At 40.2% G+C, this 25,770-nt stretch overlaps 2 protein-coding genes across 18 annotated transcripts in view; both read right to left on the reverse strand.

Moving 5' to 3' along the window:
- The window catches only part of card9 (caspase recruitment domain family, member 9), an 81,536-nt gene extending 77,021 nt beyond the window's left edge, over nt 1-4,515 (reverse strand). For 9 of the 10 annotated variants that reach the window (XR_011351939.1, XR_011351949.1, XR_011351938.1 and 6 more), the window contains exons 1-2: nt 4,422-4,515; nt 1,546-1,760 (exon numbers count right to left, since the gene is read on the reverse strand). Coding sequence is in view for 4 of the 10 variants with exons in the window: in XM_069919760.1 (XP_069775861.1) it covers nt 1,546-1,760; nt 4,422-4,498 (292 nt within the window). In the remaining 6 variants the exon portion in view is untranslated. Of the gene's footprint in view, nt 1-1,545; nt 1,761-2,049; nt 2,293-4,421 lie in introns of those variants that run through there. The other variant, XR_011351940.1, reaches the window with a different exon arrangement.
- Nucleotides 4,516-6,640: 2,125 nt separating this feature from the next.
- The window catches only part of snapc4 (small nuclear RNA activating complex, polypeptide 4), an 83,465-nt gene continuing 64,335 nt past the window's right edge, over nt 6,641-25,770 (reverse strand). For 6 of the 8 annotated variants that reach the window (XM_069919675.1, XM_069919668.1, XM_069919703.1 and 3 more), the window contains 3 exons: nt 22,038-23,920; nt 17,003-17,126; nt 6,641-7,003 (listed from right to left, as the gene is read on the reverse strand). In XM_069919675.1, coding sequence (XP_069775776.1) covers nt 17,022-17,126; nt 22,038-23,920 — 1,988 coding nt within the window. In that variant the 3' untranslated portion in view covers nt 6,641-7,003; nt 17,003-17,021. Of the gene's footprint in view, nt 7,004-17,002; nt 17,127-17,426; nt 17,470-22,037; nt 23,921-25,770 lie in introns of those variants that run through there. The other 2 variants (XM_069919692.1, XM_069919683.1) reach the window with 2 other exon arrangements.

Raw genomic sequence — 25,770 nt, forward strand, 5'->3', positions numbered from 1 at the left:
ACAAAAGGCAAAGGAGGAAAAACCCAACACCCAACCCCAACCAACCAATTTTCCCCTGCAACCGCTGCAACCGTGTCTGCCTGTCCCGCATCGGACTTGTCAGCCACAAACGAGCCTGCAGCTGACGTGGACTTTTACCCCCTCCATAAATCTTCGTCCGCGAAGCCAAGCCAAAGAAGGGGTTGGTTCCTTTTTACATTCTACTTGGCTTTGCACAAAGGTGAGGCCCTTCAGGTATGATCTCTGTGACACCCTAACCCAAGATCATGGGAGTCACCTTCCCAATAGACCCGAGCTTTGTCTTCTGGGGAACTTGACCATGGTTGGTAGGTCACAACTAATTCTCAAATTAAATTCACAGAAATTCCCTGATGCGTGGCCAGGAAGTGCATTGCAGTAACTTGGAAGTCTGACTCCCACCTACTCATGGATAGGTGGTCTTTGGAGATGAATAGCTGCATCTCATTTGAAAAGGTCAGATACAATCTCAGGAAGTGATAAAACACCTTCCTAAAAATCTGGCAGCCTTATTTAGAACATATAGGTACCTCAATGGCACTGATATAAAGTTATGATTGCTACTGGCTAATCTGTAGACCTCTGCAAAGATTTTAACACTGTGGTATTTTCGTGTCTCCATACATTTTACTGTACACACTGACAATGGGATTTTTTTTTTGTTTCTTTTTCTTTGTTCTTTCTCTGTTTAATATGACATAGAGGGAGGGGTTCCCTTGATGTTTTGTATTTGGTATGATTGTTAAATATATTTAAAATGATAAATAAAAATTACAAAAAATGGGATCCTGTTCTATGCCTTATTATATACAGTAAAAATCACCCTAATGAGTTTATTGTCTACTTGCTGCAAATGAATTATGTGTACAATAAGTAGAATAGTGTAGCGGAAGACGTTTGGACTCATCTGCCATCATGCTGAAATAACAAGACCACACCTGAAGTTATCAGCCAGGGAAGAGAAGAGCATTCATGACAATGTTATCAGGCTTAATAGAGACACACAACACGTGACCTGGTATCATGACATCTGAAGTACTAACGACCTACATTGAGTAGGCCAGGGCTTCTCAGGAGACCCAAGGGTGCTGCTGAGTCACTCTGCCTTGTGGCTTTAGTGGCAAGTTGCCAGTAGATAGGAGGCTGTTGTGTACAGAGGTCACAAGACAGAAGCTGTTAGCGCTCCTAGTCAACTTAATTGAACAAAAAAAGGCACTAATGCATAATAAATATTCACAGTAATCCTGTGTAAAAAAAAGTAACTTGCAATAGTGCCCACAGTCATTTTGTGGTGTAGGACAGTCCCTGATTAGTGTAACAAGGTCAAGAGGCTGATAGCTGCTGGAAACTGCTCTTGAAATAGTAGTGAGAAGAGATGGGGGGGGGGGGGGGGGGTCTTTATGATGTTAGATACATCTGTGGACTCTGAGAAGGAGTTTAAAATCTTACGTTAAATGTTCACGGCCTTGGAGATGTGGGAACCCGTGACAATGTCATGATGGAAGGCAGTTTCCCCAAGGCACTCACCTACTTTCCGCCTTCGGATGACCAGACTGGGGTCATTGAAGATCTGCTCCTCATCGTCGTGGTTGAGGACCTTGCACTGGCGGAGGTAAGCAGTGATTCTGCAAGGCTCGATCACCGAAGTTAGTCTCGCCCTGTAATTCTCCAAGATGTTCCACAAGTCTTCTGCATCGGAGTCATGTTGATCGGACATCCTGACGGATACTGGGAGCGGGACCCTTCCAGACAAAGGCCAGAGGTGAGGAATTCAGCCAAGTTGCGTCTTCAGCCCGCGTTCCCAGCGCCCTCTCACCGCCCCCAGTTTCCCCGAGCCGAAGCGCGGACTGAGCTGCTCGAGTTCCGCCAGCTCCTCGCTGTTGCAGCTCCTGATGTGTTGGTCCCTGACTCAGGCACTCAGCTCCTCCCGTCCCATCCCCCCTCCTTACTAACTCCCTCCATTGAAGTGACCTGGACGTGGCAAAATATTGGTTCCGAATGACATAATAAAAAAGGAGGAAAATGTCTCACGTTCTGCTGGCGGTCAGGGGGACATCTCCGACAGAAATGAACCCCTCGTCTCGATGATTTATGAATTAAACTTTAACCTTTGCATCCTTCAAACCAATTCCATGCGGGTAGCGATTTTCTGAAACATTCATTCTTTGTTTCTTGTGATTAAATAGTCTCCTCGCTCAATTCACCTCATGCCCGGGAGAGGCAGCTCACGCGTTGCTCCCGGGGTGGGGGATTGAAGCGAGGGGAAGAAGCCTCAAAGCTCCCGGGGTGGGGGATTGAAGCGAGGGGAAGAAGCCTCAAAGCTCCCGGGGTGGGGGATTGAAGCGAGGGGAAGAAGCCTCAAAGCTCCCGGGGTGGGGGATTGAAGCGAGGGGAAGAAGCCTCAAAGCTCCCGGGGTGGGGGATTGAAGCGAGGGGAAGAAGCCTCAAAGCTCCCGGGGTGGGGGATTGAAGCGAGGGGAAGAAGCCTCAAAGCTCCCGGGGTGGGGGATTGAAGCGAGGGGAAGAAGCCTCAAAGCTCCCGGGGTGGGGGATTGAAGCGAGGGGAAGAAGCCTCAAAGCTCCCGGGGTGGGGGATTGAAGCGAGGGGAAGAAGCCTCAAAGCTCCCGGGGTGGGGGATTGAAGCGAGGGGAAGAAGCCTCAAAGCTCCCGGGGTGGGGGATTGAAGCGAGGGGAAGAAGCCTCAAAGCTCCCGGGGTGGGGGATTGAAGCGAGGGGAAGAAGCCTCAAAGCTCCCGGGGTGGGGGATTGAAGCGAGGGGAAGAAGCCTCAAAGCTCCCGGGGTGGGGGATTGAAGCGAGGGGAAGAAGCCTCAAAGCTCCCGGGGTGGGGGATTGAAGCGAGGGGAAGAAGCCTCAAAGCTCCCGGGGTGGGGGATTGAAGCGAGGGGAAGAAGCCTCAAAGCTCCCGGGGTGGGGGATTGAAGCGAGGGGAAGAAGCCTCAAAGCTCCCGGGGTGGGGGATTGAAGCGAGGGGAAGAAGCCTCAAAGCTCCCGGGGTGGGGGATTGAAGCGAGGGGAAGAAGCCTCAAAGCTCCCGGGGTGGGGGATTGAAGCGAGGGGAAGAAGCCTCAAAGCTCCCGGGGTGGGGGATTGAAGCGAGGGGAAGAAGCCTCAAAGCTCCCGGGGTGGGGGATTGAAGCGAGGGGAAGAAGCCTCAAAGCTCCCGGGGTGGGGGATTGAAGCGAGGGGAAGAAGCCTCAAAGCTCCCGGGGTGGGGGATTGAAGCGAGGGGAAGAAGCCTCAAAGCTCCCGGGGTGGGGGATTGAAGCGAGGGGAAGAAGCCTCAAAGCTCCCGGGGTGGGGGATTGAAGCGAGGGGAAGAAGGGACACGGCGAAGAAGGCATTGGGATGTCCAAGGTGCCGCCTGTGCCTCCGGAAAGGACTGGGTCGCGGACGTGCAGCCGAGTCCCTGTGAGGGGCAGCCTTGTGTGCTCCTCGCTCCCTTCGCTGGCGCACAAGGGTCCGCGGATGCTGACTGACCCGGGAGACTTGGATCACGTTCAGTCGCATGAGTTGTTCCGATGGGGCCACCGCCGAAGTGGGGGCGCCTTATCCGGCTTAAAGACACCGACACAGGTTTGTTTGAATAAAGTCAAAGAGGCAGGGAGAATGCGGTGGATTGTTTAAAATGAGATTCCTCCCTTCTCCCTGCCTTGAAAATGGTTGGCATGAAGTCGCACGTAATCTCAAAACGATTTCACCCCCAGCTGAAAATGGGCAAATCGGCTTCGATTTGGACAATTAAGAATCATTTGGATCGGTGCATGGATAGGAGGGGCATGGTCCTGGTACCGGACAATGATGAATAACAGTTCAGCACAGACTAGATGGCCCGAAAGGACTATTTCTGCGCTCTATGGTTCTAAAAATCACCCCCACGTTTTTTGACGGGTGATTGTAGTTATTGTCCGAAACTGGATTAACTTGGCCTAAACATCAAGAGAACTGTCCATGTTTATTGAAATAGAGAACGGATGCTCAGCGATGGATTTCAGACCGAAATCTTCACTTCACCAATACGATATCATCACACACTGGAGTGGATTTAAATGTCACCTTTAGACATGCAGGACATTTCGGCCCACGAGTCTATGCCCAATTGACCTACAATCCCCGGGACGTTTTGAACAGTGGGAGGAAACCGGAGTCCCGGCGGGAAACCCACGCGACACGGGGAGAATGTACAAACTCTCTACAGACAGCGCTATTAGGGCCACGCTTATCTGAAGCCTATCTTCCTGCCTCAGTTGGACCTATGGATACATCCAAGTCTCTCGCATGTTACTATAGTGGATCTGCGTCTCAGCACCCTGTTTGGGCTGCAAGCTCTCAGCACCCGTGTGTCTTGATTCAATTTAGAAATCACGAGACTAGACGCTTACCTTGTTAGCCAGGCGCCTGGGAGAGAAGTAACAGGGAGTTTGAAGAGCAGTTTCTGAAGGAGGAAGTCACATAGCATTGTAAACTGGAACAAAGTGGGTGAGTCATCTGCAGAGCTGGCGCACCGCAGTATGCTCATTTACTCTCTTTCATCGGAGAGCAGCAGCCACCTTTAGTGCCCCCATTGTGCTCGACTTTGCTATTCCAGACTGGGACTGCAGTCACCTTCGTGTTCACAGATGAGCTGCACACCAACTTGTCTTCTTCAAACCGAAGGTCGACCGATAAAAAAAATTAAACTGATAATAATTGAATTGTAAAACTCATGTAGATTCGTCTCCACGACAAATATCTTTGCATCATAATGCACCGAAATGTTGGGGTTACTTCACTGAGCTAGAAATTCAGAGACCTGGACCAGAAAACAAATTTAATGCTTAAAAGCAAGTTGGCATCCACTGTTGGTTTCACATTATTAATAATCTCATTCTATGAAATGTTGAATTTGTATTTTAAATATATAGAACACAGAGCATAGAACAATATAGTAGATGAACAGGCCCCTCAGACCATGTGTGTTCTGAATTTAAATGTCCAAATCAAAGACTGCTGATTTGCACTTGATAGATACCCCACAATTCCCTTCGTATTCATATTTCCAGAAGCCTCTGAAAAGCTACTATTATATCTGCTTCCACCACACCTGGCAATCCGCTCCAGGCACGCACCATTCTGTGTAAAACATGCATCCCCTTTCCTTACACTTCCTTCCCCTTAAACGTGGCCGTGTTGATTGCATAGCAGTGTTTCCATTATTATTTTGGAATATCTTTTCCACCCTTTCAAGCGCAGACCTCACTCTCTGCTTTCACCGTTCTGAATGCAAAGCACAGATACATCCTCCACAGATAATACTAGAAACACTCAGGGGAAAGTGAACTTCACATTACACCTACACCCAGTGATGCATCCTTCATCTGCAAATATGAACTGAAGAACTGGAGGAGGTCAGTCAGCAAAATCAGTTTGTTTTTGCTCTGGATTCCAGCATCTGTTGACTGGTGTCAAATCTTTGCATCCAGTCTGTCATGCCTTGCACAAATGGGTAAACGTGATAATTACAGGAAATGGATTCACTGCTTCAACTTCCTTTTTATTTGGCATCTTTCTTCTTAACCTGTTGATGATGGAATTTATTGACATTTTAAATAATCTTGAGTCCTGCTGTGCAACTGAAAGAACGAACAGCCAAAAAGGTCCAATCTTGCAAGAATATTGGGTCGGCATCTAGACAGAAGTCTAAACACTATTTAGATGGGGACAGCTGGTTTCCATTCAATTATTTGTGTTGTGAAGTAAACTGGAGGATAACTCACTTGTGCACCTGCTTTCCTTGTCCTAAGCAGTAGAAATGACAGATTTAGGAGATTCAATATTCAGTCGCATCTTGTGCTGGAGCTGGGGGGGGGGGGGGGGGGGGGAATGTATCCAGAGATGGGCCATCTCTGGAACAAATGGACCGCTTTGCTTTGTATTACTGTCATTTTTCATGACCAAAGATGTAGCTGCACCCACTTAAGATTACCCCAGTGAACAGCTGCATGTGCTCAAGTGTTGACAATAACCATCTTGCACAGTACTAAAGAACTTGCCCAAGAGTTAAGACTTCAACATTTCTTCACATGCCCAGGTTAGCTGGGGGGGAAGTGACTACAGTATTGTTGGTGGAAATCTCAGTGGGTAAATCAGAATCTGCAAGTAAACAGAATGTTTGGGATCAGTTATTTACTCTTTATTAGGATTCTGAAAATTAAATGTTAAAGGTGAAGAGAGAACTAGTTGTGTAGGTGAGGGTGACCAGGACAAATAACCACCTGCGTTTCTATCCTGACTGGAATACAAATCTTCAGCATTTCAAAGAAGTTTCTTTCTTCAAGATTCCCTGGACGATTGTCCTTGGTCATATCTGCCAATAACAAATAACCTGCTGTTATCCCCAAGAGAGTGTGTGAAAGGAACTTGTGTTCTGGAGGGGAAGCAGACACTCCATAAAGAATAAGTCATGACCTCAAGGTAAGGAGAGAATGAAACCATGGTCTGGGGGAGAAAATTTGTATTCTATTCTTGAGTGGAATGCAGACATTAATTTTTAACTCCTTTCCTTTGATCCTGTATCTCCATCTTCTGTGTAACTGACATGTTCAATAAAAATAAACACAGGGAACTTAACGAAGAATTTTATTTTTGAGCCAAATACTTTATTTGGCCACATACATTGCACAAAAATGACAGGATCCATGGAACTGCAGGTTTCTGTACAATCGTTTCACACAGAAGCTCCCAAAACACCGACAATTTATAGCCCTAAAAGCAGGTCACAGGAAAGCAACTTGGCAGCTGGAAAAAGCAAACTGCCATCATTATTATTAAAATATCACAACAAACTTCAGAATTTAATTTTATTTGATCCCTTCCTCCCAGCCATCAGTACAAAATCCACTGGAAATTTAGTTGTGGAAGAGTTCTTTGCACTGGCCCTCCAGAAAGCAAGTGAAGCCAATCCAAGAAACTGTACCTGTCATTCCTGGAATTAAAGAACACCCAGATTAGTATTTGGAAGAGAACTGGAAAAATCATCTGAACTCAAACTTTTTCTGTTTCTCTCCCCACAGTCACTAATTGATCCCCAAGCACCTTCCAGACAAAAAAAGCTGTGCAGACATAATCAGCCTGAAGCTTGAACATCTCATTTCTGCCATCTATTAAGCGAGGCCAACCCTGACTGGCATTGCCTGGTTCTCCATTTCAAATAAATTATCCACGTACCTCTACTACTGAAGACCTACTGATAGCCCAATTCATTCATGAGGATAATTGATCTGATCTTGTTCCTTTCCCATATCTGTTCTCACCCTCCGTCCCTTTCCAGAACTGAATCCCCTTCCACTTCCTGCTTCATTCTTTGCAATTTACACCAACCCTAACAATATTTCACTAGTCAACACATTCTCCCAGCACAACTCAATCTTCAGCATTTCAAAAAAATTTCTTTCTTAGAGATTCCCTGATCCATTCCTCGTTCCCACATTTCACTTCCCATTTTTATGGCACTTTCCAATGCAATCACAGGATTTGGCACTCCTGTCCTTGCATCCCTTTCCTTCTCATCACCCAGGAACCCAAACAGCCCTTCCAGGAAAAGCAGTAATTCACTTCTTCCAATCTAGTGTACTACATTCTGCATTCAGTGTGATCACCTGTGCATTGGAGAAATCAAACAGAGAAAGGGCGATTGCTTTGTAGAGCACCCGTGTTCAATTCTGCAAGAGACAACTCAGTTTTTGCTTGCCTGCTACTTTCATTCTACATCCTACTGACTTCCCAATTTGTGGCCTCCTAAACTGTTGAAAACGAGGCCTGACATATTGCTTGAGAAACAACACCTCATTTGTCAATCAGGACAAGTGAGAGATGTTATACTTTTGGAAGATTAAATGCAAAAATATATAGTAAATGGTAGGACCCTGGTAAGCACTGATGTACAGAGGGATCTTGAAGTCAAGTTCATAACTTCACAAAAGTGGCAATATGAGCATGCAGGGTGGCAAAGAAGGTACAGACCATAGTTATCTTTATTGGTTGGGGTCTTGAATATAAAAGTCAGCAGGTCATATTGAAGCTGTATAAACATTTGGTTAGGTCATATTTTTATGTGCAGTTCTGGTCAGCACATTACAAGGAGGATGTTGAGGCTTTGTAGACAGTCTAAAATAACGTAAATAAAAGGTGCCAAGGTGGTCAAGGGGTGGGGAGGTCTGGATGTGTATCTGAGGGTGCATGTGAATATCTGTGTAAGTGTGTGATGGGTTTTCTGTTTAATTTATAAACAAGGAGCATAATGTACATCTGTATAATGTGTACTAAGTTGTTTTTGATGCTCAATAAATATATCTCGAAAGAAAAAAGACACCCCATATATATACTTGTGTAATTGTTGAGTTTTTTGGACCAATTTTTCAGGTCAAATTTAGGGGGCTTGTACTTGTATCATGTTATTCAGGGAGCTCAGATGGGTGGGTGATCGGGGCAAGGATTTACATCAGGGCAAGAGGAGCTCAGGTGGGCAGGCAGATTTTGGGCAATCGACCTTTACTCAGATCATATAAAAAACAAGCAATATTTGGGCCGGGGGGGGTGGTATGTCGACAATTACACGAGAATATATGTGAGGTTGTCACTCAGTCCACCAAAGATGGAAATAACAGATGCTAGAAGGCACAGATTTAAGATGAAAGGTGGAAAGTTTTTAGAGATTTGTATGGCAGCTATGTTTAAAAAAACACATGGAGCATTGTTGATGCCTGCAACATGCTGTCAGGGAAAGTATGATAACAATATTTAAGAAGCATTTAGGCAGGATATGGAGGGAAACACCACATGCAAGAAAATGGGATTAGTTTAAGTTGGCATTATGGTTGGCAGAGGACATGTTCCTGTGCTATTCTCTTCTGCCTAAGCACATTGCAGTTTCTGAATCTGATATTAAATTCTCTAACTTTTGTAACCTTTTCTCTTTCACTCTATCAGAACTGGTTGTTTCTGCCAGTCATCCATCTGTGATGATGCCTCAGGGTTTCCTCTTTCCATGAACCCATTTGGTCTCATCCTATGAGAGACATTACTTTCCACAACCAACAACCAACTTACTTTCCCTCTTTCCCAGTACTGAAGGATTTCAGACTAGTATTAATTCAGACACTAATTCAGTTTCCTCTTTCCACAGATGCTGCCAGCTTGCTGAATGTTTTTCTGAATGCTGAGTGCTTTTCATGAACGAAAAGCATATACTCGTAAAAATCAATCCACTATTTTTGGCCAAAAAATCTAGAATTTTCCATATATCTTTTTTTAAAAATTTTTTTATTTTTCACACCATAAACCACATTGACCAAGATACATACATTTTCCTTTTCAAATATATACAGTGTCATTTTCTCCTCCCCCTCTCCTCCCATCCCACCCTCCCTACCTCCCACCCATTCATTTAAAGTACAGAATCTAAGATACATTAAACCCATCAAACAATGTTGTCATTCAATAAAAATAAACAAGAAATTCCACTGAGTCAATTCTTCTCATTTCCTTCTCCTTTCGTTATTTTAGGTGATAGACGTCCCCGGTAGGTTTTCTCTATTGTGTTTCATGTATGGCTCCCATATTTGTTCAAATATTTCAATATTATTTCTTAAATTATATGTTATTTTTTCTAATGGAATACATTTATTCATTTCTATATACCATTGTTGTATTCTCAAGTTATCTTCTAATTTCCAAGTTGACATAATACATTTTTTTGCTACGGCTAGAGGTATCATAAATCTTTTTTGTGCACCATCCAAATCAAGTCCAAATTCTTTGTTTTTTATGTTTCTTAGGAGGAAGATCTCTGGGTTTTTTGGTATATTGTTTTCTGTAATTTTATTTAATATCTGGTTAAGATCTTCCCAAAATTTTTATACTTTCTCACATGTCCAGATTGCATAAATTGTTGTTCCCACTTCTTTTTTACAACGAAAACATCTGTTAGATACTGTTGGGTCAAATTTATTTAACTTTTGAGGTGTAATGTATAGCCTGTGTATCCAGTTATGTTGTATCATACGTAACCTCGTGTTTATTGTATTTCTCATAGTTCCAGAGCACAACTTCTCCCATGTTTCCTTCTTTATCTTTATGTTTAAATCTTGTTCCCATTTTTGTTTAGTTTTACCATTTGTTTCCTCATTTTCCTTTTCTTGCAGTTTAATATACATATTTGTTATAAATTTTTTGATTATCATTGTATCTGTAATCACATATTCAAAATTACTTCCCTCTGGTAACCTCAGACTGCTTCCCAATTTGTCCTTAAAGTAGGATCTCAGTTGCTAGTATACCAACACTGTATCTTGAATTATATTCTATTTATCCTTCATTTGTTCAAAGGATAGTAATTTATTTCCTGAAAAACAATTTTCTATTCTTTTGATCCCTTTTTTTCCCATTCTCTAAAGAAAAGGTTATCTATTGTAAAAGGGATTAACTGATTTTGCGTCAGTATTAGTTTTGGTAATTGGTAATTTGTTTTATTCCTTTCTACATGAATCTTCTTCCAAATATTGAGCAGATGATGTAATACTGGAGAACTCCTACGTTGTACCAATTTTTCATCCCATTTATATATGTTCAGGTATCTTCTCCCCTATTTTATCTAGTTCTAATCTAGTCCAATCTGGCTTTTCCCTTGTTTGATAAAAATCTAATAGGTATCTTAATTGTGCGGCTCTATAATAATTTTTAAAGTTTGGCAGTTGTAAGCCTCCTTGTTTATACCATTCTGTTAATTTATCTAGTGCCATCCTCGGTTTCCCCCCCTTTCCATAAAAATTTCCTTATTATTTTCTTTATCTCCTTGAAGAATTTCTCTGTCAAGTGTATTGGCAATTCCTGAAATAGGTATTGTATCCTTGGGAAAATGTTCATTTTAATACAGTTTATCCTTCCTATTAGTGTTAGTGGTAAATCATTCCAATGCTCTAAATCGTCCTGTAATTTTTTTCATTAGTGGATAATAATTGAGTTTATATAGATGGCCGAGGTTTTTATTTATTTGTATACCTATGTATCTTATTGCTTGCATTTGCCATCTGAATGGTGATTCCTTCTTAAATTTTGAGAAATCCGCATTATTCATTGGCATTGCTTCACTTTTATTTGCGTTAATCTTGTAACCCGACACTTCTCCATATTCCTTCAATTTCTTATGTAATTCTTTTATTGATAATTCTGGTTCTGTTAAATATATTATAACATCATCCGCAAATAAACTGATTTTATATTCCTTGTCTTTTATTTTTATCCCTTTTATTTTATTTTCTGTTCTTATCAGTTCTGCTAGTGGTTCTATGGCTAACGCGAACAATAAGGGTGATAGTGGGCATCCCTGCCTTGTTGATCTGCTTAAATTAAATTGCTTTGATATATATCCATTTACTGTCACTTTTGCCAATGGGCCCTTATATAATGCTTTAATCCAATTAATATACTTCTCTGGTAAACTGAATTTTTGCAATACTTTGAATAAATAATTCCATTCTACTCTGTCAAAGGCCTTCTCTGCGTCTAAAGCAACTGCTACTGTTGGCGCTTTACTCCCTTCTACTGCATGAATTAAGTTAATAAATTTACAAATATTGTCTGTTGTTCTTTTTTTAATAAATCCAGTTTGGTCTAGATTTACCATTTTAGGTATATAATCTGCTAATCTCTTTGCTAATAGTTTAGCTATTATCTTATAATCTGTGTTAAGTAATGATATTGGTCTATATGACGCTGGTGCGAGTGGATCTTTCCCTGTCTTTGGTATTACTGTCATTATTGCTGTTTTGCATGAATCTGGTAAGCTTTGTGTTTTGTCAATCAGGTTGATTACTTCCAGGAGGGGAGGAATTAATAAATCTTGAAATGTTTTATAGAATTCTATTGGGAATCCATCCTCTCCTGGTGTTTTATTATTTGGTAGTTTTTTTATTATCTCTTGTATTTCTACTATTTCAAATGGTTCTGTTAATTTATTTTGTTCCTCTATTTGTAATTTTGGTAGTTCAATTTTAGTTAAAAATTCATCTATTTTGTTTTCTTTCCCTTCGTTTTCAGCTTGGTATAATTGTTCATAGAATTCTCTGAAGTTTTCATTAATCTCCGTTGGATTATATGTGAATTGTTTGTCTTTTTTCCTTGATGCCAATACCATTCTCTTAGCTTGTTCTGTCTTAAGCTGCCATGCTAGAATTTTGTGCGTTTTTTCCCCTAGTTCATAATATTTTTGTTTTGTCTTCATTATGTTCTTCTCCACCTTATATGTTTGTAGTGTTTCATATTTTATTTTTTTAACTGCCAATTCTCTTCTTTTAGTTGTGTCTTCCTTCATTGCTAATTCTTTTTCTATATTTTCTATTTCCATTTCCAAGTGCTCTGTTTCCTGATTGTAATCCTTCTTCATCTTGGTTATATAACTTATTATTTGCCCTCTGATGAACACTTTCATTGCATCCCATAGTATAAACTTATCTTCCACTGATTCCGTATTTATTTCAAAATACATTTTAATTTGTCTTTCAATTAATTCTCTAAAATCCTCCCTTTTAAGTAGCATGGAGTTTAATCTCCATCTATACATTCTTGGAGGGATGTCCTCTAACTCTATTGTCAATATCAAGGGTGAATGGTCCGATAATATTCTAGCTTTATATTCTGTTTTTCTTACTCTGTCTTGCACACAAGCTGATAACAGGAATAGGTCTATTCTTGAGTATATTTTATGTCTACCCGAATAATATGAATATTCCTTTTCCTTTGGGTGTTGTTTTCTCCATATATCCAAAAGTTGCATTTCTTGCATCGATTTAATTATAAATTTGGTTACTTTGTTCTTTCTGTTAATTTTTTTTCCCAGTTTTATCCATATTTGAATCCAAATTAAGGTTGAAATCCCCTCCTATTAATATGTTACCTTGCGTGTCTGCTATCTTCAAAAAATATCTTGCATAAACTTTTGATCTTCTTCGTTAGGGGGTGAATATACATTGAGTAGATTCCAAAACTCCGAATATATTTGACATTTTATCATTACATATCTCCCTGCTGGATCTATTATTTCCTCTACTTTTTTAACTGGCACATTTTTACTGATTAATATAGCTACTCCTCTAGCTTTTGAATTATATGACGCTGCTGTTACATGTCCTACCCAATCTCTCTTTAATTTCTTATGCTCCATTTCAGTTAAATGTGTTTCTTGCACGAATGCTATAACAATTTTTTCTTTTTTCAGTAAATTTAGCAGTTTCTTCCTTTTGATTTGGTTATGTATTCCGTTAATATTTAAAGTCATATAGTTCAACGTAGCCATTTCATACTTTGTTTATCTTCCCTTTCCGTTTCCTCGTCATCACCTTTCCTTCTTATCCATTTCTGCTTTCTTGTTTTGAACACCTTATAAGACAACATTTCTAAAACATCAAACATTTTCCTTATTCTCCTATTTAAAACTTCTTTAACCCCATTCTCCCCTCCCCCTCCTGAGTTGCCCTTTATCTCTTGTTGGGCAACCACATCTCCCCTCTCCATTTGGATTTGCGAATTCACTCGCAAGCGTCAACTGATTTTGCAGTGACCGTAACTCTTCCCCACCCAGCCCCTCCATAAAAGATTTCAATTTTCATATAAAACAAAGGTCACTCTTTTAATTCCCTCCTTATTTCCTCTGTTCCCTTTCATTCCCTTATTAATTCTTATCTATACTCTATATATTTTCCTCTAAATACAGATACACTCATGTACACATATATATACATACACATCTATATACATATATTTTTTTCTTTTTTTCTTTGGCTTGGCTTCGCAGACGAAGATTTATGGAGGGGGTAAATGTCCACGTCAGCTGCAGGCTCGTTTGTGGCTGATAAGTCCGATGCGGGACAGGCAGACACGGTTGCAGCGGTTGCAGGGGAAAATTGGTTGGTTGGGGTTGGGTGTTGGGTTTTTCCTCCTTTGTCTTTTGTCAGTGAGGTGGCTCTGCAGTCTTCTTCAAAGGAGGTTGCTGCCCGCCGAACTGTGAGGCGCAAAGATGTACGGCTTGAGGCGATATCAGCCCACTGGCGGTGGTCAATGTGGCAGGCACCAAGAGATTTCTTTAGGCAGTCCTTGTACCTCTTCTTTGGTGCACCTCTGTCACGGTGGCCAGTGGAGAGCTCGCCATATAACACGATCTTGGGAAGGCGATGGTCCTCCATTCTGGAGATGTGACCCACCCAGCGCAGCTGGATCTTCAGCAGCGTGGACTCGATGCTGTTGGCCTCTGCCATCTCGAGTACTTCGATGTTAGGGATGAAGGCGCTCCAATGAATGTTGAGGATGGAGCGGAGACAACGCTGGTGGAAGCGTTCTAGGAGCCGTAGGTGATGCCGGTAGAGGACCTATGATTCGGAGCCGAACAGGAGTGTGGGTATGACAACGGCTCTGTATACGCTTATCTTTGTGAGGTTTTTATATACCCATATACACACATACATATAGTTCGTGGTCATTTTTACTCTCATTACATATCTTCATCTCTCTGCTTGTTTTGTAGTTGTTTTGCAAATTTTCGTGCTTCCTCCGGATCCGAGAATAGTCTGTTTTGTTGCCATGGAATAACTATTTTAAGTACCGCTGGGTACTTTAACATAAATTTATATCCTTTTTTCCATAGGATTGTTTTTGCTGTATTGAACTCCTTCCTCTTCTTCAGGAGTTCAAAACTTATGTCTGGATAGAAATTTTTTTTTGACCTTTGTATTCCAGTGGCTTTTTGTCTTCTCTTATTTTCTTCATTGCTTTCTCCAATATATTTTCTCTCGTTGTATATCTTAGGAATTTTACTAAAATGGATCTTGGTTTTTGTTGTGGCTGTGGTTTAGGGGCTAATGTTCTATGTGCCCTTTCTATTTCCATTTCTTCCTGTAATTCTGGTCTTCCTAGGACCCTGGGGATCCAATCTTTTATAAATTCTCTCATATTCTTGCCTTCTTCATCTTCCTTAAGGCCCACTATCTTTATATTATTTCTTCTATTATAATTTTCCATTATATCTATCTTCTGAGCTAATAGCTCTTGTGTCTCTTTAACTTTTTTATTAGATTCTTCTAATTTCTCTTTTAAGTCCTCTACTTCCATTTCTACGGCTGTTTCTTGTTCTTCCACCTTGTCCACTCTTTTTCCTTTATCTGACATGACCATTTCTATTTTATTCATTTTTTCTTCTGCACTCTTAATTCTTTTTATCTCATTAAATTCTTGTAATTGCCATTCTTTCACTGATTCCATATATTCTTTAAACAAAAATATATCCATTGTCCTGCCTTTCCCTTCTTCTTCCATTTCTCTATGTTCTTCTTCTTCCTCCTCTGGGTTGGCCATCTGTTGTTTCCTTGTTTTTTTTTTTGCTCTCTTCTTTCTTGTTTTCTGTGTTCTCTTCCTGTTGCTGTGTTGCAGCTGTCACTCTCAGCTGTGGAGATCGACTCCTCAGCTGTTCCCCCCTCCCGTCAGTGTGTTTTTTTTCATGCGCGCTTGCGCACTTTTACTCGGCTCCGCGAGCCATTTTTGTAGTCCCGAGCTCGGGACTTCCACTGACCTGAGGCAGCAGGCTTCTCTCTCTGCGGCGGGCCTCCTTGGACAAGTAAGGCCTTCACCTTCTTCCGACGTTCTTTCTTCTTTTCTTCTTCCCGTTGCTTTCAACTTTTCTCTCTTCTCTGCCATTTTCTTCTCACCTTTACTTTTACTTTGTTTTAATTTTTATTCTTGTACCTTTGTGTTTTGTGTGTTTTTTTTCAGCTTTTCCGGAGAGGGCTGGAATTCCCTGACCGGCCACTACTCCATCACGTGACTCCTCAATTTTCCATATATCTTGTGTAAAAGTCGACCCTTGTCTCTCACTTTGATCCCAGCCGCCCACAGGCTGGAGTTCCTGACGCCTCAGCCCTGGCTACCTGCCCAGTGGAGTTCCCCATGCCTTGAATGCAGACTCTCGCCTCAGTCGCCCACCAATCAGAACTCCCAACCCCTCGGACAACGCAGATACTTATCGTGGTCTCGACCTTCCCAGTGATGAGATATGCAGACTCTATTATTTTAATTCATTGTGTTTTTGTTCTTTATTAATTTAAAGATCATTTAGTCTTCTGCTACTGAGATGGTATTTTGGATTCTAGTATGAATATCAGCCCCTCAAAAGTAGTATTTGTGTAATAGTCGACCTCATAAATTTAACATTTAAAAATGGTCTACAAAATTTGACTTTTGTGAGAGTATATACTGTATATTCTCTGCAGTTAGGGAGTGAGCTATGGACTGACATATAACAGAGGCAATTTCTCAACTTCTAGTTGCTGAGGATTTCCAAATGCTAAGTTCTTCCACTATTTGTGCGCTCTTATGTGGATACAAAAAACTCTGCATCCACTAATGGATTGTTTTGCCAGGGTACTGTACTCTCAAACCAAAACTAAAACTGGGTGGCACAACATCATGGGCTGAAGGGTCTGTACTTTGCTGCATCATTAAAAAAAAACTTGAGTTTCTTACATGTGTAGATGACGTGGTTTTGTGTTGTGGAAAATTGTGATACAGACAATTTTCTCAGAACCCAACTAAGTCTATGTAATGCGGCGGGTGGGGAAATCATATATTCTTCCTTAATTCAAGATTGTGTAACCTGCCATTGAATTTAAAGTCCTCTCCATAGTCCGAGAGCAATTTTTCCATTGCCCCTTGCTGCACCGTTCTCCAATTTCAACACCAAATCTGATACAAAATTTCATTAAGCAATAACAGGATCAGAGTCTCTTGCTTGCACAAAGTCCTTTACTAAATGTCAGCAATTTAAGATATCAATTCAAAACAAGACTATTTCCCAATCCTTCAAACAGCTGATAATGCAACATTAACCAGTTTCATTTTCAGCCACAAGAAATTTCCATGAACGCAGAATTTACTTCAATACCTTCAAATTCCAACAACTTTCAGGGAATTTTTCTCAGACGTTGGCTTTGTCTGGTTGCCACTCGACTCTCACCCTCGAGGGCACTGGAAGCTTCTGGGGTACTTTGATCCCCAACAACTGTTTCCTGCAAGATGACCGATTTATAAAAAAAAAAAAAATTAATGCTCAATAAAGCTGGTAGTTACCCAACTGGATAACTACTGCCGTGCCCATCATTACATAAGTCCCAGCAATGCTCAGTCAATTCTAGCAAGTCAAAGTCTGGACCTCAGTGCCAAATTTCCAACAAGAATCATTGCCCCCCCCCCCCATAAACATAATTTCTATTTACCTCATGGATTTCTTAAATCAATTTTAATGCATCAATTAAATCTAAATTCAAGGCTAATAAATTCAAATTTTGCCCACATCTTGTATACTTAACTGCTCTTTTCCAATTTATTTTGACCCAGTGTATTTTCATGTCACTGAAAGCAAAAATATAAAAATTGGAGATAAAAACAAATTTCTCCAGCATTTCCTATTTTTATTTGCATGTTATTTTTGCCCAACTCCATTAACCTGCCGTCAATAAAGTGGATCTTGGGGCCAGGTGGGTCAACAATGAAGAAATACGAAGAATTAAGTTGCGGCTTCAGATTAATCAAAAACTAAGTTGAAACCCTGAATGAAAGAAAGGACCCAAAGGCAAGAGTTGGAAAGAGAATGAAAGACGCATGAGAGGACAGGGCCAGAACACATTAATAGTTTAAGCAGGAGGCTCCCTGGTACATTGCAAATTTTTTTCAAAAAAGTCGAGATTCAGCTCCTGGCACTGTGTTCAACATGCAGTCCAGGATTTCCTCTCCATTGCCACGCTGAGGGGCCATACACTTCATATCAGTTGCCTTTGCTTCTTATCAGCCACTCCTGGCTCATCTGGTAATGGTACCATTTATTCCAATGGAGTTGCTGATCTCTCTGAACAGCAAGTTGTGTATTTACCTTGATTTCATAGAATTTTTAAAGTAAAAACCAAGTTCATTTTAAATCCAATTCAAAATGCAGGTAATTTTTTAAATTATCTTTCATTCTTAGCTATTTTAAACTAATTCTTTTTTTACTGTCTCCAATCAGAGATATTTGGAAACAGTGAAAAGGCCTTCTAATTGTGAAAGATATCAATAAATCATCATGGCAATCTGTGGCCCAGCCATCATTTAAGACCGTGGCCCAATTTATGGACTGTAGCAGCAATGCCAAGGTTTAACAGCAGCACAAGCAAAAGAATACCATATACTACCTAGTTCATTATATACATCAGAACAGCTTATCGAGTCACCACCATTGATCCACATCCCTCTCCCTCGCCACTAGTCCGTATCCTCCTTCAAGTTAAACCTCAGCTCTGGATTTATATAAAGTAATTAGGGATTTTTTGTGGAAAGGAAAATTTCCTAGGGTGGCGTTGAAAAAATTGATGTGGGATTTTCAATTTGGAGGGTTACGGTTACCTAACTTTCAATTTTATTATGAAGCAGCTCAATTTAGATTTCTTAGCGCATTAATGGCCACACAAGATACGCCTAGTTGGGCACAGATAGAATTGGCAGTTATTTCTGAAAAATTTTCGAATGAATTTTTATTTCGATGGAATAAAAATTTGTTACGAACTTATGATGTACCAATATTGAAACATTTAATGAATTTATGGACAAGTAAATTACATAAAATGGGATTGAAAAATAAGTAGTCGGGAAGATTACCATTATATAAATAATCAACTTGTTCCTTTCACGGTATCTAATACTATTTTGAAACAATGGGAGGAGAAAGGAATACATAATTTATCTGACTGTTTTTTAGAAGGTCATTTTTGTTCTTTTGTAGAATTGCAAAAGAGATTTGATATAAATGGTTATTCTATATTTGTGTATTATCAGTTAAGATCCTCTGTAAAACAGGTATGCGGTCGTCAAATGAATTTACTGTCTGAAATTGATTTTGAGAAATATGTGCTCTCATTTCCAAAAAAGGGTTATATATCAGGTTTGTATCGTATTTTGTTGGAAAGTGAAAGTACAATAGATTGGGATAAAGATAAAATGAAATGGGAAAAAGATTTAAGTTTAACAATAACTGAAGAAGATTGGTCTGAAATCTGCCGTAATAGTGTTCGAAAATTGATTAATGCTAGATTGGCGATGATTAATTATAGTTTTATACATCAATTATATTTAACACCCGAAAAGTTTAAAAAATTTGGTTTTAGTAAGTCAGATCTTTGTTTTCGTTGTGATCAGGTTTCTGGTACTTTTTTTACATGCTGTTTGGTTGTGTGATCGGTTACAACAATTTTGGAAAGGTATTCAATCTGTATTTAATAATCTATATAATCTTCATATTGTATTAGACCCTGATATATTTTTATTAGGGAATATGCAACCGTTGATTGATTTAGAATTAGATAATTACCAGATCTCTTTTATTTACTTAGCGCTGGCAGTGGCCAAGAAATGTATAGCGATTACTTGGAAGAATAGAAATGTATTGTCTTTAGATAGGTGGTATTCAGAGATGAAGTTTTGTTTGGTTATGGAAAGAATATCTTTTTCTATACAAGATAAGATGCCTTTTTATGAGTTAAAGTCGACCCCATTTATTGATTATATACAATTTAAATAAGTTGAATTAATCATTTTTTTTCTTTAAAAAAACTTTTTTTATTATATATTTTTTCTATATATGTTTTCCTTTTTTTAGTTTTTTTTATTATTAGCTGGCTTTTTTTTCATTTAAGTTCTTTTTGTTTTTTCATATATATTCTTATATAATAAAAATTTTTGGATTAATAATTAATACTTAATTAATATTTTTTTTATATATATATATCGATCTTTTTTTAAGATATATATTTTTTATTTTTTTTATTATACTAATAGTATTAATTCTTCACTCTTTATCGTGGGGGTGGGGGGGGCTTAGGGGTTAAAAATAGTTTTTTTTTAGTCTTAGTTTTTAGTTGTTAGGGGGAGATGCCAAGATTGGTATTGTATTAACTATGTTACTTTGTACTTGTATTACTTTATTTTGTATTTTTTCTGTACGTGAATTACTTACTTTCTTTATATGTTAAAATTAATAAATAAAGTTTTGAAAAAAAAAGTTAAACCTCAGCTCTCACTACACAGCATGGATAGTGCAATGCCGTTACAGCACCAGCGATTGGGACCAGGGTTCGAATCCCGCGCTGTCTGTAAGGAGTTTGTACATTCTCCCCAAGTCTGGATGGGTTTTCCCCGGGGGGTTCCGGTTTCCTCCCACCATTCAAAACATATTGGGGGTGTAAGTTAATTGGGTGTAATTTGGGTGGGGGCATGAGCTTGTGGGCTGAAACGGCCTGTTACGTGCTGTATGTCTAAATTAAAAAATTAAAATACACCTCAACAACTGACATATATATTCCTTGATTTACAAATGCTCAAATGTTTGCTATACTTCTCTGACTTGTGTCTGTATTAACAAGTTATTCTTCACTGTAATAAATGGTGTGTAATACATTGCACCAAAACTTCCACATTGCATTTAGCTCTGTCTTTCAGTGTACGGTTTCACTTAATGAGATAGCTGTTCTATTTGAATGACAGCCATAATAGAGGCTGAAGCACATAGCCTGGATCAGCTTTCAATTTCAGCTCCCACCCACACAGCTGCTGTGATCATATCAAACTTTTGCTCATTACGAGACTCAAATTTCTCTCTCCACTTCCTTTTCTAAAAAGTCCAGTCATGTGAGAAAAATAATACTTCCCATATTTACCCAACACTCCCTAAGCATGCTCAACTTCGAAATAATTTCTATTACCAGGTGGGGAAGGTTCACCAGCATGGCTGAGGAGAATTTAATCTAAATTGGTAGAGGGATGGGCATAATAACAGAAATGAGGAATAAGGTGTACAAAGTATAAGTGCTGGATCAAAATAGAGAAGGAAAATTTTCATTATGAGATGGGAACAGTCCAACAAGAGATTATGAGAAATTCAAATCGAGGTTTAGATTCCAAATATACAAAGGCACATAGAACAAGGCTGGTGAGATGCACAGTTATGTAGGATTATTTTGTAGTTGCAATAACTGAAACAGGCTAAAAATGCACTCAATACTCCAGGAAAGAAATGATTAGAAAAGCTGAGACTGCTAAAAAAAATAAGGTGAGAGTGCCAGTACGAAATTGAAGATATTATTGTAGGGACAGAGGATGTCTTGGAGTGATCAAATACTGAATTACCTCAGTGGGAATTAAGCAGCAAAACCTGAGAAGTGAGCTGTCAACTGATGAATGTATTTGTACATTGTCAAATAGAGGGTGAGAGATGGTGGAATGAACCTGCTGAGAAATTACAGAAATGTGCAAGGACTATAGAATGGTGACTGTGGGCAATTTAAATTGATTGAAACATCATGCATTAAAGAAAAAAGAACAAAGTAGCTTTTGAAGAACAGTAATTTGTGACCCAAAGACAATGGAGACAACATTGAATTTAGTTCTGGTTACAAAGGTGGTCCAAGTTGATTAAGCATCAATGGGGGAACACTTGGGGAGTGGAGATGATTGGGTCATAAGGTTTAGATTAATAATGGAGAAGGATAAGGAGAAATCCAAGAATTTCTAAATTGGAGGTTTAATGTTAAATGATAAGAGACCGGGAAAAGATAAAGTGGAACTGAATACTGGTAAAAGGTGCAAGAGCAATCTGTGACCATTAAAGAGATAATGGTTACAGGTAGGTACTGACTAAGGAGGAAAGGAAGGGGAAGCAGAGCCAGAGCTGCCTGTATAAAAAAGGTGTATGATGCACGAATCTGAGGGGAAGTCAGAGATTGGTTGTGGATGTGCATGGAACAGGAAATAAAGCAAGGGAGAACAAGGCAGATTAAAGATGGGAAGGGGTCAGAGGATGGGAACTTGATGACAAGACACTAAGTAGTGTATACAAGAGACAGCAGCAAATTTCATTAAGAAAATACCATTGAATGCATCCTTCTCTCACTTACCAAACCGCCCAGCAAGTCACAATCAAAGGAAAGGTCATCAGGAATTTCAAAGGGTTGGTTTAGCTCTTTGCTGGTCACTTCATCTGTGATGCATTGTTGTGGCAATTCTTTGTCACTGTCCATATCAGTCTCTGTGTACTCACTTTCTTCTGTGGAATCTTGATTGAGATCTTCATTTAAGGAGCCAATTGTAGTCAAAGTCCCCTGTGGTGGCAATGTAGCTAGAAATGCAGGTAGCGTAAAAGCAGAGAGAAATCGGGCTTTCAAGAGCTGGTAGGCAGGGTTATACTTTAGGTTCTTGCTCACTAGGACCCTGGCTGATTCGAGTCTTTTTTTGTGATCAACTGGTTCATTTACATTGGTTGTCTCAAAGTCAGGCAAGTTATGTTCCAGGACTTTCTTGTGCAGCAGAAGGTTTGAGAAGCCTCTCAGAGTCGAAGCAAAGGGTGGCAAATAAGGTAGAGAGGTCTGTGTCCCTGGGACATGGACACCACCTTCCCCTTCCAGCCAGTCTTTCATCACTGCATCTTTGTTGTCAGACAAAAGTTTAAAGTCAGTAGAGGTTTTATCCGAATGTAACTTTGCAGTTGGCAGCTTGGTCCCCTCAGGTTGTGCCAAGCTGCTGGGCCATGCACATGAAGACTCAGTGTTTGGAGTATCTACAGTCTTCCCTGAAGATCCAGAGTCCTGAGCAAGCTGAATAGTGGGAGGAGCATTGACAGTGGAATCAACATGGTTAGCTGCAACCTGCAGAATGAATTTCACTGCTGTAAGATCTGCACATGGCGTGGCAGCATTGGCTGATGTCAGAGTTGGAGCCAAAGTCCCACAGTTTGCAGGTGTTTGTGTCGGTTGAATCTGTGCTGAATTGGAGGATGGTGGGATCAATTTGCATACTGCTAGTGAAGAAACGTTCACTGGGTGAGTTGATGATAGTTTTGTGCTTGAAGTGGTTAGCACTGGTGCAACATTGGGGCCACCAATATCCGACTGGCTGCATGCAAGGGGAAAGTTGATCGCTGCTTGAGTCGGAGTACTTGATGACATGCTGGTGCTCACAATACCCAAAGGCATAGTGGTTACAGCAGTGTTATTGTTTTGGCTGGCTATAGTGGCTGCGGCTAAACCATGGGCATTCTGATTAGGTAGGCCTGTACCTGGAGGGATACAGAGCAAACCCTGGGGAGTGACCAGTGCCATGATGGGTACAGTGGAATTGGGGAGCATTATTGGAATCATCAGGCTGTTAGGCTGCAGAACAGGCTGCACTGATGGTGCTGGGGCAATTGGCTGCAGCCGCCTGCCCCTGCCCTTTCTACTGGCTGCAGCAGGTTGAACAGATGCAATATCTAATGCAGGTGCAAGCTTGTCATTTTTCATTGGTTTTACTATGGCTGATGAATGAAGCTGACTATTGTGTGGTGTTGAAGTCATTTTTGACTCATCATTTCCCTTTGGTTTCCCCGTCAATGTTGGCTTTTCAAGTCCAACTTGTCCGACTGTAGATTCAATCACAGGCTTTCTCCTGCGCATGGAGACCCTGGTTTGAATTGGCGAAGATGAACGGGATTGTTCAGGCACTTGTGGTTCAGGACCCACAGGAACCTTGCTTAAAGCTGCTGGCTTTGACATCATTGTAACCTGTAGTGGTTGCTGGGTTATCAATGGCTGTGGAATGATCAAAGGCCTTTGAGCAATACCTCCAGTCCTTCGCTTTTCGGCAAGCAACTCTTGTACAGTCTTTGGTTTCTCTCTAAAAGGTGCAGAACTCAGCTTGAACCGAGTCATTTCCATTGTCTGCCCATTGCCCACATCAATGGTAGTTCCTTTTATCTGGTTCAGATAAGGATTTAGACTTGATTTGTCCCCATTCTTGCTGATTGCTGAAATGGGAATTACATGAATCAAACACATAACATAGTAGGAAGCCAAATCAGCCCAAAAGCCTATGCTTGAACTTTGAAAGAACCAAGTTATTAAATTAAATGAATATGTTAAAAAATGCAAATGCTGGATGTGTGAAATTTTATAAAATGCTGAAAACACTCAGTAGGCCAGGCAGCATCTGTGGAAAGAGAAATAGTTAACAATTCATGTCAGGGCTATTCATCAAAACTGAGAAAAAGAGTGTTTTAGATAGTAGGGTAGATCAGAGGAGGGAATAGGTAGAACAAAGGGAATATTAGAAGTAGAGCTGACAGGATGAGCTAATGTGGCAGTTAAAATCAGTCTATTAGATACATTTCCTTCATTCCACCCGATAGCTCCCCCATCTTCTCTAATACTAACTGGTTTTCTCTTTCCCAGTTTCTGAAGGGTTCCAGACAAGAATCACCGTTTCCCCTTTACACATGAAAAACTTGAGACTTTGGGAGAAAAAAAGCCAATGAATGGGAGTCGGATAAACAAGGATTGCTGGACAATATTGATCATGTGGAGAACTTCAGTTGACGGAGTAATGTCCAAATTATCGGACTAAAGGAAGGAATTGAAGGAAGAGACAGATTACATTAATAGAAAGGATAAATTGTATAAAAATGAAGGCAATGATAAGACGACAGTATTTCTTTCAATTGTTACCTATTTCACCAAAAAATTTCTTTAAATTATTACATAATTGTAGAAGACAAAGTACCAAGAATTACACTGGTAAAGTTAACATGGGGCTATAAACTGGGAGGACTTAGACATGGATTTTAAGAAGCACAGGCAAGATTTTTATCATCTTTCTTTGAAGAAAACAGGCCCCTTTGTGAATTTGAATGGGACTGAATTTAATAAAGGAGGAGACAATTAAGGACTATTAAGTCAAAAACAAAAACAAAACAAAAAAAATCCTATATAATAAACCATGGGCATTCTGATTAGGTAGGCCTGTACCTGGAAGGATACAGAGCAAACCCTGGGGAGTGACCAGTGCCATGATGGGTACAGTGGAGTTGGGGAGCATTATTGGAATCATCAGGCTGTTAGGCTGCAGGACAGGCTGCACTGATGGTGCTGGGACAATTGGGTGCAGCCGCCTGCCCCTGCCCTTTCTACTGGCTGCAGCAGGTTGAACAGATACTGTAACTAATGCCCATATAATAGTCCTTATATTATGGCAAGAAATAAATGAGTATTGGGGGAAAAAGGTAGGCATACCACTGAGGACACCATTAGGTAAAAATGTACTACTGCCTACGAATCTGGGTAACAAGATATTGAATTCGTGCTATAACAAAGGAATAAGTTGATGATGATCAAGAGAGTTGGGAGTCGGATCTAGGAGTTGCAATAATGGAAAGATGCTGGTCTGATTGGTGTTTGGAGAGTATGGCGTCAATTATAAATGCAAGATACAGATTAGTGCAAAATAATTTCCTACACCATTATATCTCACACCACAGAAAATGGATAAATCAAAATTTGAAATATCGGAAATGTGTTTTAGGTGTGGGATAGAAATAGGAATGTTCTTGCATGCTATGTGGTCATGCGTGAAGGTGAGACCTTTCTGGCAGGATATTACTAACAAGGATAACGGGGGTGACCTTCACGGACGACCCAAAGCTTTATCGTTTGGGCAATTTACTGCAATAAGTAATAAAGTAACTAATTTGTTAAAAATAGTTTTAGCTGTGGCAAAAAATATGTTGCAATTACTTGGAAGTCTGACTCCCCTCAACAGATAGCACGATGGAAAGCAGATAAATAGTTGTATTCCTATAGAAAAAAAAATCAAATACAATCT

Source organism: Narcine bancroftii, chromosome 1, assembly GCF_036971445.1.
Source record: "Narcine bancroftii isolate sNarBan1 chromosome 1, sNarBan1.hap1, whole genome shotgun sequence".
Taxonomy (NCBI): domain Eukaryota; kingdom Metazoa; phylum Chordata; class Chondrichthyes; order Torpediniformes; family Narcinidae; genus Narcine; species Narcine bancroftii.